General features: G+C 43.0%; 3 protein-coding genes across 4 annotated transcripts; all 3 read left to right on the forward strand.

Annotated features, from left to right (window-relative positions):
* Positions 1-1,026: 1,026 nt before the first annotated feature.
* Positions 1,027-3,707, forward strand: tmsb2 (thymosin beta 2). Its single transcript, XM_072663932.1, has 3 exons — positions 1,027-1,136; positions 1,990-2,094; positions 2,605-3,707. Exons 2-3 carry the CDS (start codon positions 1,995-1,997, stop codon positions 2,640-2,642), a joined length of 138 nt encoding a protein of 45 aa, XP_072520033.1. The 5' UTR covers positions 1,027-1,136; positions 1,990-1,994; the 3' UTR covers positions 2,643-3,707.
* Positions 3,708-8,579: 4,872 nt separating this feature from the next.
* Positions 8,580-10,937, forward strand: wnt8a (wingless-type MMTV integration site family, member 8a). Of its 2 annotated transcripts, none has more exons than XM_072662923.1 (6): positions 8,580-8,593; positions 8,986-9,019; positions 9,144-9,282; positions 9,720-9,845; positions 10,002-10,144; positions 10,276-10,937. In XM_072662923.1, exons 2-6 carry the CDS (start codon positions 9,005-9,007, stop codon positions 10,837-10,839), a joined length of 987 nt encoding a protein of 328 aa, XP_072519024.1. In that variant the 5' UTR covers positions 8,580-8,593; positions 8,986-9,004; the 3' UTR covers positions 10,840-10,937. The 2 variants fall into 2 exon arrangements, with proteins under 2 accessions (XP_072519024.1, XP_072519023.1); XM_072662922.1 differs by lacking the exon at positions 8,580-8,593 and adding an exon at positions 8,714-8,799.
* Positions 10,938-11,628: 691 nt separating this feature from the next.
* On the forward strand, positions 11,629-13,452 carry LOC140540570 (protein Wnt-8a-like). Its single transcript, XM_072662924.1, has 6 exons — positions 11,629-11,708; positions 11,855-11,888; positions 12,043-12,181; positions 12,285-12,410; positions 12,562-12,704; positions 12,854-13,452. Exons 1-6 carry the CDS (start codon positions 11,641-11,643, stop codon positions 13,406-13,408), a joined length of 1,065 nt encoding a protein of 354 aa, XP_072519025.1. The 5' UTR covers positions 11,629-11,640; the 3' UTR covers positions 13,409-13,452.
* Positions 13,453-14,755: the final 1,303 nt, after the last annotated feature.

Below are 14,755 nucleotides of genomic sequence, written 5' to 3' on the forward strand. Positions count from 1 at the left end.
GATGTCCATGAGGTTGGTATTGGACAAAGAGGTTGTCAAAAGAAGACCATTCAACCTGAGGGAATGTGGCTTAAGGAGTAAGAAACCACCATAGGCCATGCAGGTGATGGAAGGTGCCAGTTCAATGGGAAGATTAGTTCAATGTGACTGATAGAAGACAAGTGGTCAGGCCCTGTAACCCGAATGACCCTAGATGACCCGAATCCTGGAGAAGGAGACTCCCAAGAGATAACAGCATGGGGAATGATAAAGCCATAAACTTCCTTGAATATGCTTGACTGTATGTCTTGACTGGCCTGACTGTCATCACTGAGTTGAAGAACTCTGAGCTCACAGGTATTTATAAGAAATGAGGTCATGGTAGCATTGACATCAGTATCCACTCTTACACTGTGGACTAAGAATAAGAGTACTCATAATGTTTATACAGACTGTGAGACCATTGACTCTTCCTACCATTCAGATGTCTATAATCAGATATTAAAATGGGGTTTAATCAAATGTCTTCCATGTATGGTCTGCTCTGAGAGGACACAACAGAAATATAGTGCTGTAACAGAGTCTAAAGATGCAAGTTGTGGAGTTTATCCACAAACATTGTCAAGAGGTGCATTTTAAAATTAGCAGTGACTCTGGGTCTCAGGCTTTCGCATAAACACTATACATTCTGCCCAGACATACAGCCCTTCCCCCAACCAACCAGCTGCCAGACACATATACACTCATGTGCACACACACACACACAATCTGTGTTGCACTGCTGTTACGTAACACTCCATCCTTGCCTGCAGCTGTGCCCCCTGCCCAAAAATCACACGCCCACATGTCAAATATTCAACTCACTGCCAATCTGTATGAATGCATTAAGCAATAAATAGAGTAAAGCCATCCTACTGATATTTTCACTGTCTATTCCCTAGGGTACATCAATATTAACTAGGAGGGGGAAGGAAGAGAGAAGGGATGGGCTGGTCAGAGTCCTCTCCTTTACTCTCTCTCTCTCTCTCTCTCTCTCTCCCTCTCTCACTCATAAATCCACGCCCTGGTGCAGACGCAGAGGCACAGACACCGGCAGTCGCTCCAGACGGACACATTCTTCCTCTGTCTCTCCCCAAACAGTCGCTGTGCGACATACGGTAAGCAATCTCCCTTACCTCTGATCGCTTCGCATCAGTGTGCAAGAAGAAAGAAAGAAAGCATGTCAGCAGGCATTTTGTAGATCTTGTGCAGAAAAAAAGGGTGCATAAACATGGGATGGGTGGGTTCAATAGCTGGAGAGCAGAGACAGGGGAAGAGAGATGGATGCTGACGGCATGTGGGTAGAAGAAAGACAGAAGTCAGGCAGGCAGTGGAGCAATTAAGCAAGGTCTATGCTTTCTCCACCGCAGAGCACTGCTATTTCGCACATGACAGAGGACAATCACAGCAGAGAAGGTAGGGTGGGGGTGGACTGGCCAGGCGGTCTGCTAGCACCGATGGGGGAGCCTTCGGTGGCATGAATGAAGTAGCATTAAGAGAACAAAGGGCTGGAGACAGAGACAGACCCGGTCGGGGAGAGAAAATGTTAACATATGGAAAGATGTGAGCTGAAGGTGGGGGATTGGGATTGGAGCGGCATGTGTATGTGGGCGGATGGCTGTAGCACACGTGTGCTCTGAGATCATATCACATACATGAAGAGACAGTAGACACGGCACTGCTCTGCTCGCTGGTGGTCAGCTGTGGTCATTCTAAGATACAGATGAGCATCTGAGCGAGCGAATGAGTCTTTTCACTGAAATCATGGTTTACAACATTAATGGAACGCACTTTAGGAAAAACTGGATAATAAAAAGACATTTACACAGTTCTGTCTTTCAATGCAAGGTGAGATCCTTTCTTTTTCATTGAGTGACACATCCTGAGTTGTCCTGTGCCAAATGCTTTAGGGAGACAAAGCAAGGTCACAGCTCTGCAACTGTCAGTGAAATGTGTCATCTTTTCCGACAGCAAAAATGTCTGACAAGCCAGACCTCACCGAAATCGCCAGGTTCGACAAAACCAAGCTGAAGAAGACCGAGACAAAGGAAAAGAACCCTCTGCCCACCAAAGAGAGTGAGTGACCCCTGAAGCACCGCATGCAGTGTGCTTTCTAGTGGTTTGGGGTGTGGTATGGAGTTCTGCTCAAGCTTTCAATGTCTCTCTTGGACTAAGGGGAAAAAGTGCTTTGTCCATCCAGTCTTCGTCATGGTGTTCTTCATTATCTAGCTTAGTCATTTTACTCTCATCCCTCTCTGACATAATCACTCCCATTCCATTTATTTTCCCTCAACAAACCTCTCTCTCTTTCTCTCTCTCTCTCTCTCCAACACTGAGCTCAGCATGCAGCCTCCCCACCTCCTATTCACATATTCACATGTCAGCAGATAGATACTTGTTCCACTTCAGTCAGAATCCTCCATCAGCACTCCAGCGCAGACTTAGGCTTGACTGCAGAAAGAAATGTACAGGATGAATAATAATGACCTTTTTTGTAAGAATGTCACGTTCGCTGGCAAAAAAAAAGAGGGCCATGCCTCTGCACTCGCTAACTTCTACACACAATCTTTTCTCCGTGCATTACAGCTATTGAACAGGAGAGGAAAGGAGACGCGAGCCCCTGACCTGATGGAGAGGAGCGAGGCCAAGCACAACAGATGTTCCTCTGATGGCACTTTGAACCGATCTCTCTTTACATTTCTTATTTCAGTTTAAAGGGTGCTACTGCCCCAAGTGATGCATGGTTACCGATGTGATGGGAGTCACTGGGGCCTAAGATTGGGAGAACAAGACATGGGGTGGCATAAGACAGGGTCCAAACGTGGATCTTTTACCAAATTCTGTTCAGTGCAATGGGGCATTTTCTTAATTTTCTAAAACTGTTTCTTCATGGAATAAAGACAAATGTGATCACGCATAGTATTACATGTGACTCCTCATCTTAAAAAACAGCTTCGTTTAGCATATTAAGCTGTGGCTCAAGATAAAAGAGAACTACAAAAAAAATCGATTACTCCAATAGTCCTATTTTAGTGTTAAATGATTCCTACCATGATTCACAAATATGATGGCTACTATTTGGCTAAAGATAATGTCCAAAATTAGTATTGTAGCCGATACAGGTCTTTACAGCCTACATAGGTAACCACAAGTCAACAAAGATAGCAATGACAACCAGAGATTGGCAAAGTCACAAACTACTTAGCATAACCTTTTCGTTTAGCTCGAGTGAAAAATATTTCACTTGACTCTAAGTATCACTGGAATGTAATATTATATAATAATATAATATGTAAAATGTAGTTCTCTACTGGTACTTATTTAAACCTTCATAGGATACTGGAAAATCAGAAAATCTAAACAAAAAATGTGGAAATATAAGTAGATTTCTTTTCAAACATTTTGAATGAATCGTTGGTTCATTGTAAGTAAATGTTTCAATTGAATCAATCTAGTTACATTTTTCAATGTTCAATGGCCATACCGTTTTTACAGTGTAGATTAGAAATCTACTCATTAGAAATCTCAGAAGCTAGGAGATGTTTCCCCTTCTGTTGTGTTAATTCAGCTCGCACCTATTGAATTTTCCATTGTAAAATAAAATAACTGTGCTAATGTGCACTGTAAAAAGACAGAATGTGTGGTAACAAGCAATGTATCTGTGAATAAAACATGGAGAATTGAAAGAATTTTTGGGAGTTCAATAAAACTAGTCCAATCGCTCGTTACCACATAATCATTTTTAAGTTGAACTGATAAACCATTTTTACAGTGCGTAAGAATCACTATGGTCCATTAGTTGTTGCACCACACACAACCAAACAGTATATGTTTGTTAGCATAACTTGGATATAATCAATAGTTCTCTATTGACACTAACCGACCACTTGCTTCATTACAAGGAGAGCATTTTCAGTCCTGCTTCCTTGAATTTAGTGCAGATTTCATTTGTTCTTCATTTGCTCAGTTTTTATAGTATTTTTTAAATGTTACCTACTGGTCCTTCTGTGTCCATTGCACCTCGTTAAATGTCAGAAATAAATCAAAATTGTGACATTGTATATTGTGAAGTATAGTGATATTAGAATTATGCTAAATCTCCCACCTGTACTTGAGTACTTGAGGCAAGTATAGTTTTATTGTGCAAAATGATTTGTCTGTTCAACCTAAAAAAAATGCTTAAAGGGTCATTCACTCTCTAGTCCATACTTGGAAACATACAGTGACATGCAAAAGTTTGGGCACCTCTGTAAAAAACATAATCTGATATTCAAGAGGCATAAAGATATAGACACACTTCTTTAATATTTTATTTTACTTTAATACTTTAATATTAACAAAAAGTAAATGGCCCAAAGCTAAAGTTTAGGGACCATGCATGGCCAATACTTAGTAACACATCCTTTGGCCAAATATCACATCTTGTGTAAAGGATTTTTATAGCCAACAAAAGGTCTTGCTTGGGGGACATTTGCCCATACTTCTTCGCAAAAAAAAAAAAAAAAACATTTCTTGTCCAGTCTTGCATGCACTTCTCTTTTTAAGGTCTATCCACAGGATTTGAGGGCCAAGATAAAAACCTTCAGCTCGTGCCTCTTGGAGTAGTCCGTTGTGAATTTTGAGTTTGTTTCTGGAATTGCTGATACTGAATTCAATTGTTTCTTCCATCTATCAGTAAATGTTCCCTGTGCCACTGGCTGTAACTGGCTGTATAGACCAAAACATAGTTGGTCTAGTCCTGGGACGTTTTCTTGGTCTTCCAGACCTTTCTTTGGCCTCCACCATTCCTCTTAATTGTCATTTCTTAATTACAAGACACAAACTAAGGAAGCGTCTCCCTGAAAATGCTTTGCCATCTTCTTATAGCCTTCCCCTGTTTTGTGGTCATCAATTCTTTTCATTTTTAGAGCACTAGGTAGCTGCTTAGAGGAGTCTATGGCTGCTGTTTATTGGGAGAAGGTTTGAGTAAACAAGTCATAGCCCTAATAAGCTAATTAAAGTCTGAGCTTAAATCTAATAATCTAATATTGTTTACGATTTTGAAAATGTTTAACTTTATGACTTTTAGAGATCAGTTCATCTTCTACTCACTTAATTATTCACAGTATGAGAAATTCTGATCAGGGGTGCCTAAACATCTGCATCTCACCATAATTTAGCGTTTAGGCCAGCCCAACAAAACAGATCTTGTTTATCTTATATCCATCTCAACGGTTTTCTGAACATAAAACCACACAAACTCAAGGAAACAAAAACCTGTAGGCTACAGCCCATATCCTGGTTTGGTTCCACTTTCGGTATGACACCAAAACACTGGGTTGTTTTTGTGTATGAAGCAATTATTGGTCAGCTTCCTTCATACATGTCTGAAGTCATATCAACAAACAGGTCTTTGTATAAATTATGTTCAAATAACTATAAAACTGCATATTCCAACAGTTCGGTCTGAATTTGGAAAGACAGCTTTCAGTTATGGTACACTTTACATGTGGAATGATCTCTAGAAACACATTAGATTGGAGCAGATCATTTCTTTGAATTAATTTCTATTAACTGTCATAAATGTTTATACGTGTTTACGTATTTTTAAAGTATATTTATATGCATGTGTATCTCTTCTCTGTTTGTTATTATTTAGGGTGTAGTCTCTAGGGTCTAGGTGTGATGCTGTCTTGACCAGCTTTCACTAGTTACATTTTTTAAATCCTAGAGAAATTGTAGGATATGGACAATTTAATGTGGTTAGACACAATTTAACTGGATTTATTCCTCTCAAATCCATAACTTAAACGTTCCGTTTCTCTTTTTACAGCGTACCAATCTTAGCTAATTTGTATTTTATACTTTCACTTAAGTATAGTATATTTGAACATTCTTGTTATTTTGTGCTAATGCACTAACCAAAGCTAAAGCAGCAAGTCAGGTAGATATAGAAAAGGCCAGGAGGCGGCGGTAATGCGACAACAAGACACACTCCATAGTCTCCACTGTGAAGGGGGAAATATTTCATGGTTACCAGTAATATTTAACTTATCTAAAAAATAAATGAAAAGCATTGGTTTATCCAAATACATTAATCATACATGCATTAGGGCTAAAAAAAAAAAAAAAAAACGCCTGCTTCAATAGCGTGTTACAACACGGCGTGGTCTTTAGGCTGAACTGATGAATCACATTTTTTTCTTTAGTTGTATATATAATATTATTATTAATATTATTATTATTATTATTATAATTAATGCTAACTTCTCGTTTTTCTGGCTATGGTCAGTAACCACTATGTAGTGTAGAAGAAACTATAAAAATTCCACAAATTTACTCAGTCACTAACACAGCTTGTCAGATTAAGCTGGTTGAACTCTACTAGTAAGGTATTTCTTGCACCCCAATGTAGACTTGTTTCCTAATGAGGTGTGAGAAGAGGCGCCCGGGTCTCTGCGAGCCTCGCACTGCTGTATGGACACCAGTGAAGCACGGCGAGGCTGGCGACACTGGTCCTGCCGCCTCTCTACCTGCCCGTCTGAACCCCAGACCCCTCGCAGTGCTGTGCCAATTTGCCACCCTTTATCGCTTTTTATTGCCTCACTTATCAGCCTACAAACCCATCATGAACACAGCTGTAAATTTCTGTTCAAGTGACTAAGGACACATTAATGGAGGCGATGTGCTTTAAGGAGGAATGTTACTAAATCCTAACGCGCTTTAACGGAGCCATGAACGGTCACGTTAAGCTGCCCTAATATGATGACACGGTGCCTGGCGTGGTTAGTAGCCCACTCGCATGCCTGCAAGAGTAGATTCAACAGAAATGATAGAATGCAGATTATCTTCCGGTAGATAAAAATACAAAATACGACCAGGGTTAATGTCACTCACTGGTGCTAATCAACGCCACCTGAGTTTCTCGTGTGTGTGTGTGTTTCAAAATGGAAGCCCTTTGCCTCAAGGTAGGTTTTCACGCAGGCGTTCATTTATCGTGCAGAGGAGCAGCGCAGACACACACACACACACACACTGCCACCCGCTAGATACCTTTCCTAGCACAGCCTGCAGCTGTGGTGCTGAAAACGCTCGGCGTTCGCAGCCTCTTGTCATAATCTCTAACTGTAAAACGCCTTGGGTGCTGTTTCTTAGTTTGCTGCCCCATAAACCCATTCCAGAAATGTGGGACGAGTGGGTGTTGACGTTGGCGCGCATTTGGGTACGCGTGAGGGCATCAAAGATGGCGCTTTAACAGGCCTTTAGTTTTTGACAAGTAGGTGTGGGAGTTTGGGTTTCAGGCTCCGTCAGGGCTTGATGTCGCCGATAAGCAATTAGTGGGGATTATCCTCACCTGCGCGTCCCACTATTGTCTTGCCATGAGCTGAACTGCTTAAGCCGAGGAGCTCGAGTGCTCAAGCCATTGTCCGGCCATCAAATAAACACCGGTTTAAAGGGATTTTGATTGACCGATGATTTGATTCGAAATTCGATGTCAACGTGTGGTTTCAACAATTAATCTGTCGAATATGAAATCACATTTCCATAGAGTATTAATTAATCGCAAACGGCATCGAAAGTAGTGAAGTGATGAAAAAATTGTGTTTATGCATTTTCTTGCCTGTTAAACTAGCGGTACTAGGAACCCCCTTACGACCCCTGTCTTCGCTTCAGCCCAATTCGCAACACTCTTCAATAGAGCTGAGATGTCGACTTAGTGGGGTTCCCCTGAAGAACCAACTTATATATATATATATATATAATGCATCGCGGCACTATACAATTATGTAATCCCAGCATGGACATATGTTGGAGCAAATTGAGATAGTCTCGTTTGTCAGTGATGATGCTAATTATAGATGGTTAATTGTATAATAAGAGTCTGGACAACATCAGTGATGCTCCAGACTACCTTTGCACCAGATTCGTTCCCAGGCTGTTCTATTAACACTGAAGTGTCAAAGTCGTCATGTTATTTGCATGGCCCTTAGCGTATTGTGTTGAATGATTTTATGGCTTTTTTGTAAACCATGTAGAACAAGCATTTCAATACAATTTAGAGTCACAGGCAAGCGGAGAACCTTTTTTTTTTCGAAGTTAAGGCCAATATGATGGGGGTAGGGGGGGTGGACTGTGTGTGTTGGGGGGGGGGGGGTTGTTTAGTCTGTCCAAGTCCAATGCACAATTGGACAATCAACATCCAGTGTATTGTCCAAACGGACTACACAACACCTCCAATAGACATTAGCTCAATACACTAGAATGTGTATAGCACTGCACACCAGAATGTCTCCAACATGAACACATTAACACTGACTAATTAGACACGGGTTCTTTGATTTTAGCAGCAGCAACGACGAAGATAACAACAACAACAACAACAACAACAACAATAATAATAAGTAACGTGGAAACATTTAGGAGAATATTCATGGGAAAGAAGAAAATTATGAGGGGCTATTGCACTCCTGCTTTGATGTGAGGTGGTATTCTGGCATTTCCTACGCTGTTCGTCCAATGACGACCTCGTCGTCTTTTCACAGTGAAATGTCAAAGGTTGGTGATAAAAACGCCTGTCACTCAGAGTTGGCGACAGGTATAAATACCGTGACCATCCAAACCCGTAGTCAGTCACTTGTGTCCGTCTCTTTCTGGATAACCCACTCAGTACTTGCACCTCGGACCCCTGCAAGAGAGCAGCCCAGAAAAGCCAGAGGACGCGTTCGCATCAATGGGCTCCTGCCAACTCCTCACATCTTTGGTCCTCTCCATGTGCTGTCATGTGCTGTCCACATCGGCATGGTACAGTCATATTCATTGATTATTCTGTAACTGTTGATTGATAATAGTCGTTAGAAGTTGCTGTTTTGTCACAATCCTTTAGTATAAATAACAACTTCGTCCAGTTTGTTTATTTATTTATTTGGAGTTTGTTTTGATGTTGCAGCGTTTTAACTTTGATTTGTTTCGCTTTCCCTCTCTCTTTAGGTCGGTGAATAACTTTCTGATGACAGGACCCAAGGTGAGTTACATTTATAAATATTCACGTTGATCTATTATGAAACACGTGTATCAGATCTCCGACAGAATAGATTGATGCAATATCGCACAGTAATAAATGGATATATTTGTTCTTATTTCTGCAGGCATATCTCACATATTCAAGTAGCGTGCAAGCGGGCGCACAGCGCGGCATCGAGGAGTGCAAATACCAGTTTTCATGGGACAGGTGGAACTGTCCAGAGAGCGAATTGCAGCTATCTACCCATAAAGGACTGCGGAGTGGTAAGGATGAGAATAGCGCGCAAAAAAAAAAAACACCAAAATTGTTATAATTCTTATAATTGTGAAAATTAATCGGATACAGTTAATCGAATATTAATCGTAAAATAGCATTTAATGCATTTTTGCTAAGACTAACCACACATTTCTAAATGTAAACATTTGTACTTGTGTTCAGTTGAATGCAAAGGTTGAGACACCCCTGTTTAATTTTTTTTTTAGTAAAAATAAGTGAAAAAATAATTTACAGCAAATAAATTCTTGTATTTTTATATTTTATTTTTTCAGCCTCTTACATTTATCAAAATTAATTAATTGCGCTCTAAAACGCGCAGACGTGTCTTGTGGACTTCGATTGAATTTGTCCAACATTCATGTCAAGTGCATTGAGAGGGGTCGCTGTGCGTCATTCTAATAAGCATTGATTCATTTTTTTCCAGCTACCAAAGAGACCGCTTTCCTGCATGCCATAAGTGCGGCCGGGGTGATGTACACACTGACCAAGAACTGCAGCATGGGCGAATTCGACAACTGTGGCTGTGATGACTCAAAGGCTGGAGAAATGGGTAAGCTCATCAGCCCCGAGTCCAATACTTCCACATGTCCAGTACTTCCACATGTCCAGTACTTCCACAAGTCCAGTACTTCCACATGTCCAGTACTTCCACAATATGATCTGTCTGAACTGGTTGTTGATCAGCTACGAACTTGTGTGTTTCCAGGAGGCCGAGGTTGGATTTGGGGAGGTTGCAGTGACAATGCTGAATTTGGGGAGAACATTTCCAAGCAGTTCGTGGACGCCTTGGAAAACGGCCACGACTCCCGAGCTGCTGTGAACCTGCACAACAACGAGGCTGGCAGACTTGTAAGTCTAAACATTTTTTTTTTATTATTCCCCACTATAACCACTGAAATCCATCCATTTTCCATCCATTACACGTGTTTCAGTTTGAATGTTTCGGACTAATGAGACCAATGTTGGGTCTTGAATTTTAGGCCATCAAAGCCACGATGAAGAGGTCGTGCAAGTGCCACGGAGTGTCCGGGAGCTGCAGCATCCAGACCTGCTGGATGCAGCTGTCTGAGTTCAGGGACGTGGGCAACTACCTGAAAATCAAATACGACCAGGCGCAGAAGCTCGAGATGGACAAGAGGCGGATGAGAGCGGGCAACAGCGCGGATAACCGCGGCGCTATCGCGGACACCTTTGGTACCATTGCGCGTACGGAGCTCGTCCACTTGGAGGACTCCCCCAATTACTGCGCGAGGAACCTCAGCCTGGGCCTGCACGGCACCGAGGGCAGGGAGTGCCTGCAGGGTGGCAAGAATCTGTCGCAGTGGGAGAAGCGCAGCTGCAGGAGGCTGTGCCACGAATGCGGACTCAAAGTGGAGGAGAAGAGGATCGAGACGGTCAGCAGCTGCAACTGCAAGTTCCACTGGTGCTGCACCGTCAAGTGCGAGAAATGCACGCAGGTCGTGACCAAATACTTTTGCGCAAAGAGGAATAAGGCCGGTCGGCCTCACGGCTCGCGAAGGAAGCATCGCGTTCGCCAAAGTTAGCAACCTACATCTTGTGCATAAATGTATAAAAATGTATATTTGTAAATATATTTTATTGACATTATTTTAACACTAAAGACTGACTTCAGGAAAAGTGTTCAGACAAGACTTAATTCACACCCCCTCTCCACTGTCAGTTGGGCAGAATCCTTAGCAGTACTTATGTTCTATATCTGCACTTTTTTGTTAATATTTAGAGATTTTGATTCACCTTTAAAGCTTTATATTAGTGTTCCTTTATCACGAACACAACCTTCTGGGTTTGAGGACATGGCTTGCAGTGCTCATTTCACGAGGGGCTGAAAGGTTTACATTGTTTATTCAACTTTAAAAAAAACTTTTTTTTTCTAAATTTATGTGTATTGATATTTTGTACTCAGAAAAAAAAACATTAAATATTTCTGATATATCTCTCTGCCTCATCTTCATTCATTCCTCCACTCGTTCGTTGGTTTGTATGTTTATGCAGGTATTTAATCGCAGTCTGTAGGAGGAATAAGGTGCATAGGAGTGTATTGGAGAGGACATAAGTGCCTGGATTAGTGCATTAATTTCAGTGATCAGGCCATGCTGCCCGCAGAGAGAATGTAAACAGCTCCATATTGATAGTCTTTGTAGTTCATTTGGGGGCGTTTCCACGACTCGCTTGGGCCAATAGGCTACCAGGAATCCTCTAACAAAAGGTGATCCCCCCCACATGGCCACTGTTGTGGATTGTATAAATGTCTAAAACGAGTTTGAAATAAAGTATCAGATGCTTACACCGTTCTTGGAGTGTGGAGCTACAAGATCCTGCAGAAAATGGTTTCTTCGTTTCTCTGGACGTTTGTCTTTTTTATTTCTCACAAAACTCTCCTGGGACACACTTGGTAAGAAACAATACTATATAACTGATTACTACATAGTGCATATGATATTATCCATAACTACTACTACTACATATATAGTGTGATGATATGGACGCAGTTTCTTTTCAGTATTATTCACATTTGGCTTTGATTTCTCTTTGTTTTAGGGCTGTTAATAATTTCCTCATGACTGGACCAAAGGTAAGATATTTCTTTTATTATTACTTAGTTCTTCTGAAATCATTTAATTATGATATAACGACAGGCAACAGCCATAAACCGCATTTGTCAGAGAGTATTCTACATATGGATTTATTTGGAGGAAGTTTAGTAACCAACCCCTTTCTCCCTGCAGGCGTATCTAACCTACGCGAGCAGCGTACTGGCCGGAGCGCAGAGCGGCATCCAGGAGTGTAAGCACCAGTTTGCGTGGGACAGGTGGAACTGTCCGGAGAGCACCGTTCACTTGGCCACTCCTAAACGCCAGAGAAGCGGTAAGACGTGTAAACGTATAAAAGCTGATGAACACCAGCATCATTCCGTTGCTTTGGGTTTTGCACATGCCCACTTAACGTTGCGCCCCTTGTCTTCCTGTAGCCACGAGAGAGACGTCGTTTGTCCACGCTATCAGCGCAGCGGGGGTCATGTACACTTTGACCAGAAACTGCAGCCTTGGGGATCTGGACAACTGTGGATGCGACAACTCAAGAAACGGCAAGCTGGGTAAGGACGCTGTCGTTGTTATTATTATTATTATTATTATTATTATTAAATGTGCATGGCTTATATGTGATGAATTATTGGAGCATAGAACTGCCACGAGAAGATGTGATGTGGACCCATTTTAAACTGGTCTGTTTGACCTTGATGGCAGGGGGTCGTGGATGGCTTTGGGGAGGCTGTAGCGACAACGTGGACTTCGGAGAGAGAATTTCCAAACAGTATGTGGATGCTGTCGAGACCGGCCAAGACGCTCGAGCTGCAGTCAACCTTCACAACAATGCGGCGGGCCGTTTGGTAAGTGCCAGCCATATTCATGGGTCAGCCTGGTAGCCTGGTAGAGGGCACCACTTTCAAAACTGACCCACCACTCAACCTCCTGTTGTTATCTGGGTGGGATGGATTTTCACGACATCTCTTTTTCTTCCACTTATCTTTCGAAACAGGCTGTGAAGGCAACCATGAAAAGAATCTGCAGATGCCACGGCATGTCCGAAAGCTGCGCCCTCCAGACGTGCTGGATGCAGCTCTCCGAGTTCCGCGAGGTGGGCAACTACCTGAAGGTGAAGCACGACCAAGCGCACAAGCTGGAGATGGACAAGAGGCGCGTGCGCGCGGGCAACAGCGCGGACCCGCGCGGGGCGGTGGCGGACGCGCTGAGCGCCATCTCGCGCTCCGAGCTCATCTACCTGGAGGACTCGCCCGACTACTGCTCCAAGAACTCGAGCCTGGGTCTGCACGGCACCGAGGGCAGGGAGTGCTTGCAGCACGGAGACGGTCTCTCGCAGTGGGAAAAGCGCAGCTGCCGCCGTCTGTGCCACGAGTGCGGCCTGCGCGTGGAGGAGAGGCGCACGGAGACGGTCAGCAGCTGCAACTGCAAGTTCCACTGGTGCTGCACGGTGAAGTGCGAGCGCTGCACACAGGTAACAGTCAAGTACGTGTGCGCGCGGAGGCAGAGTGGCCACGGCCAGAACAGGCGCAGGCCGAGGGGACCCAAGTGACTCGGACGGCTTTTGGGGACACCAGTTTAACGCTGGCGTCAAACCTGACAGACTTACTTGCACTTTGCTGTAATATTCGGAGCTTGTACATATCATGGAGTGTATATTTAAATAGTCTAATAAATTAATGCAATGGATGATCTCGTGTTTGATTCTGCTTTTCTGCTCGACCATGACCTCCAATGCCCATCCAGTGACTTCGGTTTTCTACCACTCAGTCCAGTCCAACTTGCCCAAACAGCGAGCCCATCTTCCTCAGTTCACCGTGCAGCATAACCGTCTGCAATAAAAAGGTAATAGGGGCTCAGTTAGGAATACACTAAGGAGCAATCATCTTAGTGAATGCACTTGAGAAGATTATCGTGTAGTACTTCACACTTCGCCCTGGGCGTTTCTCTTACGTTGATTTAGCCGCACTTTGATATGCAGACGGCACTGATGCTATGCATCTCCATTGTAACACAAGCATGGAGAACACCCCCCCCCCCCCCCCCTCCCCTCCCTCCCTCCCTAAAGGTCTGTATTCATATAGGTGTTTGACATGGTAATCCAGGCCACTGCTGTGTTGGTGTACACAGTCACACTTTAGCAAGGCAAAACCATGCATCATAGTAAATTTATGGTGAGCTATTAAACTCTGCAAACTTGTCCCGGCTGGCCATAGAGCCTAAAACGCAGATGGAGCTGCTTTTCAGGATGATATAGTTGGTAAACACTGGTAAAAGTGATGTTTACCTTCATTTGCTTGAAGGTAATCACTGACCAAATGTCAGGTTGCTTGCAAAATCAAGGCATGTGGTTCCCAGCCACCTTATCTCAAGCTTTCACCACTAATTTGACTATTTCCCCTAATACATAGATAATCTCCTCTGCTCAGTGGGACATGCCATAAATCTGCCAGCATGTCTGACCTGATGAATGATGGGATATTGGCTCCGGTAGGGGTCTGAACCCCAAGGAGATTGGGCCGGCAGAAAGAGGGGGGTTAATAAGATGTTTTGTTCTTCCTTGTAGTACTAATTTAAACACTCGATCGAGAATTGCTTCATTGGGATGGTCTAGGTTTGATGACCACTAGCTTCAACATTTGCATTGTACCTTCCTCCCTGTTACCAGTCTTGTGGACATACTTGACATTTTGTGAAGAATGCAAGAACATGGTGAAGATGTTCTCCTAATTTAAGAATGCAGTAAGAACTTAATTGTGGATAGGGCACATTTCGAGCTCTTTGTCCCAGCAGTAGGCCTGTGTCAGAGATCAAACAGAGGGATAATGCCATCCATTCAAAGTCTTCCTTCTTTTCACAGAAAATTGAGCAGCTTGTGGAACTACTTCACCCCGGTTTG

The sequence above is a fragment of the Salminus brasiliensis genome, chromosome 19, assembly GCF_030463535.1.
Source record: "Salminus brasiliensis chromosome 19, fSalBra1.hap2, whole genome shotgun sequence".
Taxonomy (NCBI): Eukaryota; Metazoa; Chordata; class Actinopteri; order Characiformes; family Bryconidae; genus Salminus; species Salminus brasiliensis.

Excerpts from the sequence above, each read along its gene's own strand:
- wnt8a (XM_072662922.1), top strand. The coding sequence starts at position 8,729 with ATGGGCTCCTGCCAACTCCTCACATCTTTGGTCCTCTCCATGTGCTGT. Across the intron at positions 9,020-9,143 it reads TTCTGATGACAGGACCCAAG|GCATATCTCACATATTCAAG; the intron begins GTGAGTTACATT and ends TTATTTCTGCAG. Across the intron at positions 9,846-10,001 it reads CTCAAAGGCTGGAGAAATGG|GAGGCCGAGGTTGGATTTGG; the intron begins GTAAGCTCATCA and ends GTGTGTTTCCAG.
- tmsb2 (XM_072663932.1), top strand. The coding sequence starts at position 1,995 with ATGTCTGACAAGCCAGACCTCACCGAAATCGCCAGGTTCGACAAAACC. Across the intron at positions 2,095-2,604 it reads CCCTCTGCCCACCAAAGAGA|CTATTGAACAGGAGAGGAAA; the intron begins GTGAGTGACCCC and ends CGTGCATTACAG.
- LOC140540570 (XM_072662924.1), top strand. The coding sequence starts at position 11,641 with ATGGTTTCTTCGTTTCTCTGGACGTTTGTCTTTTTTATTTCTCACAAA. Across the intron at positions 12,411-12,561 it reads CTCAAGAAACGGCAAGCTGG|GGGGTCGTGGATGGCTTTGG; the intron begins GTAAGGACGCTG and ends CCTTGATGGCAG. Across the intron at positions 12,705-12,853 it reads ACAATGCGGCGGGCCGTTTG|GCTGTGAAGGCAACCATGAA; the intron begins GTAAGTGCCAGC and ends CTTTCGAAACAG.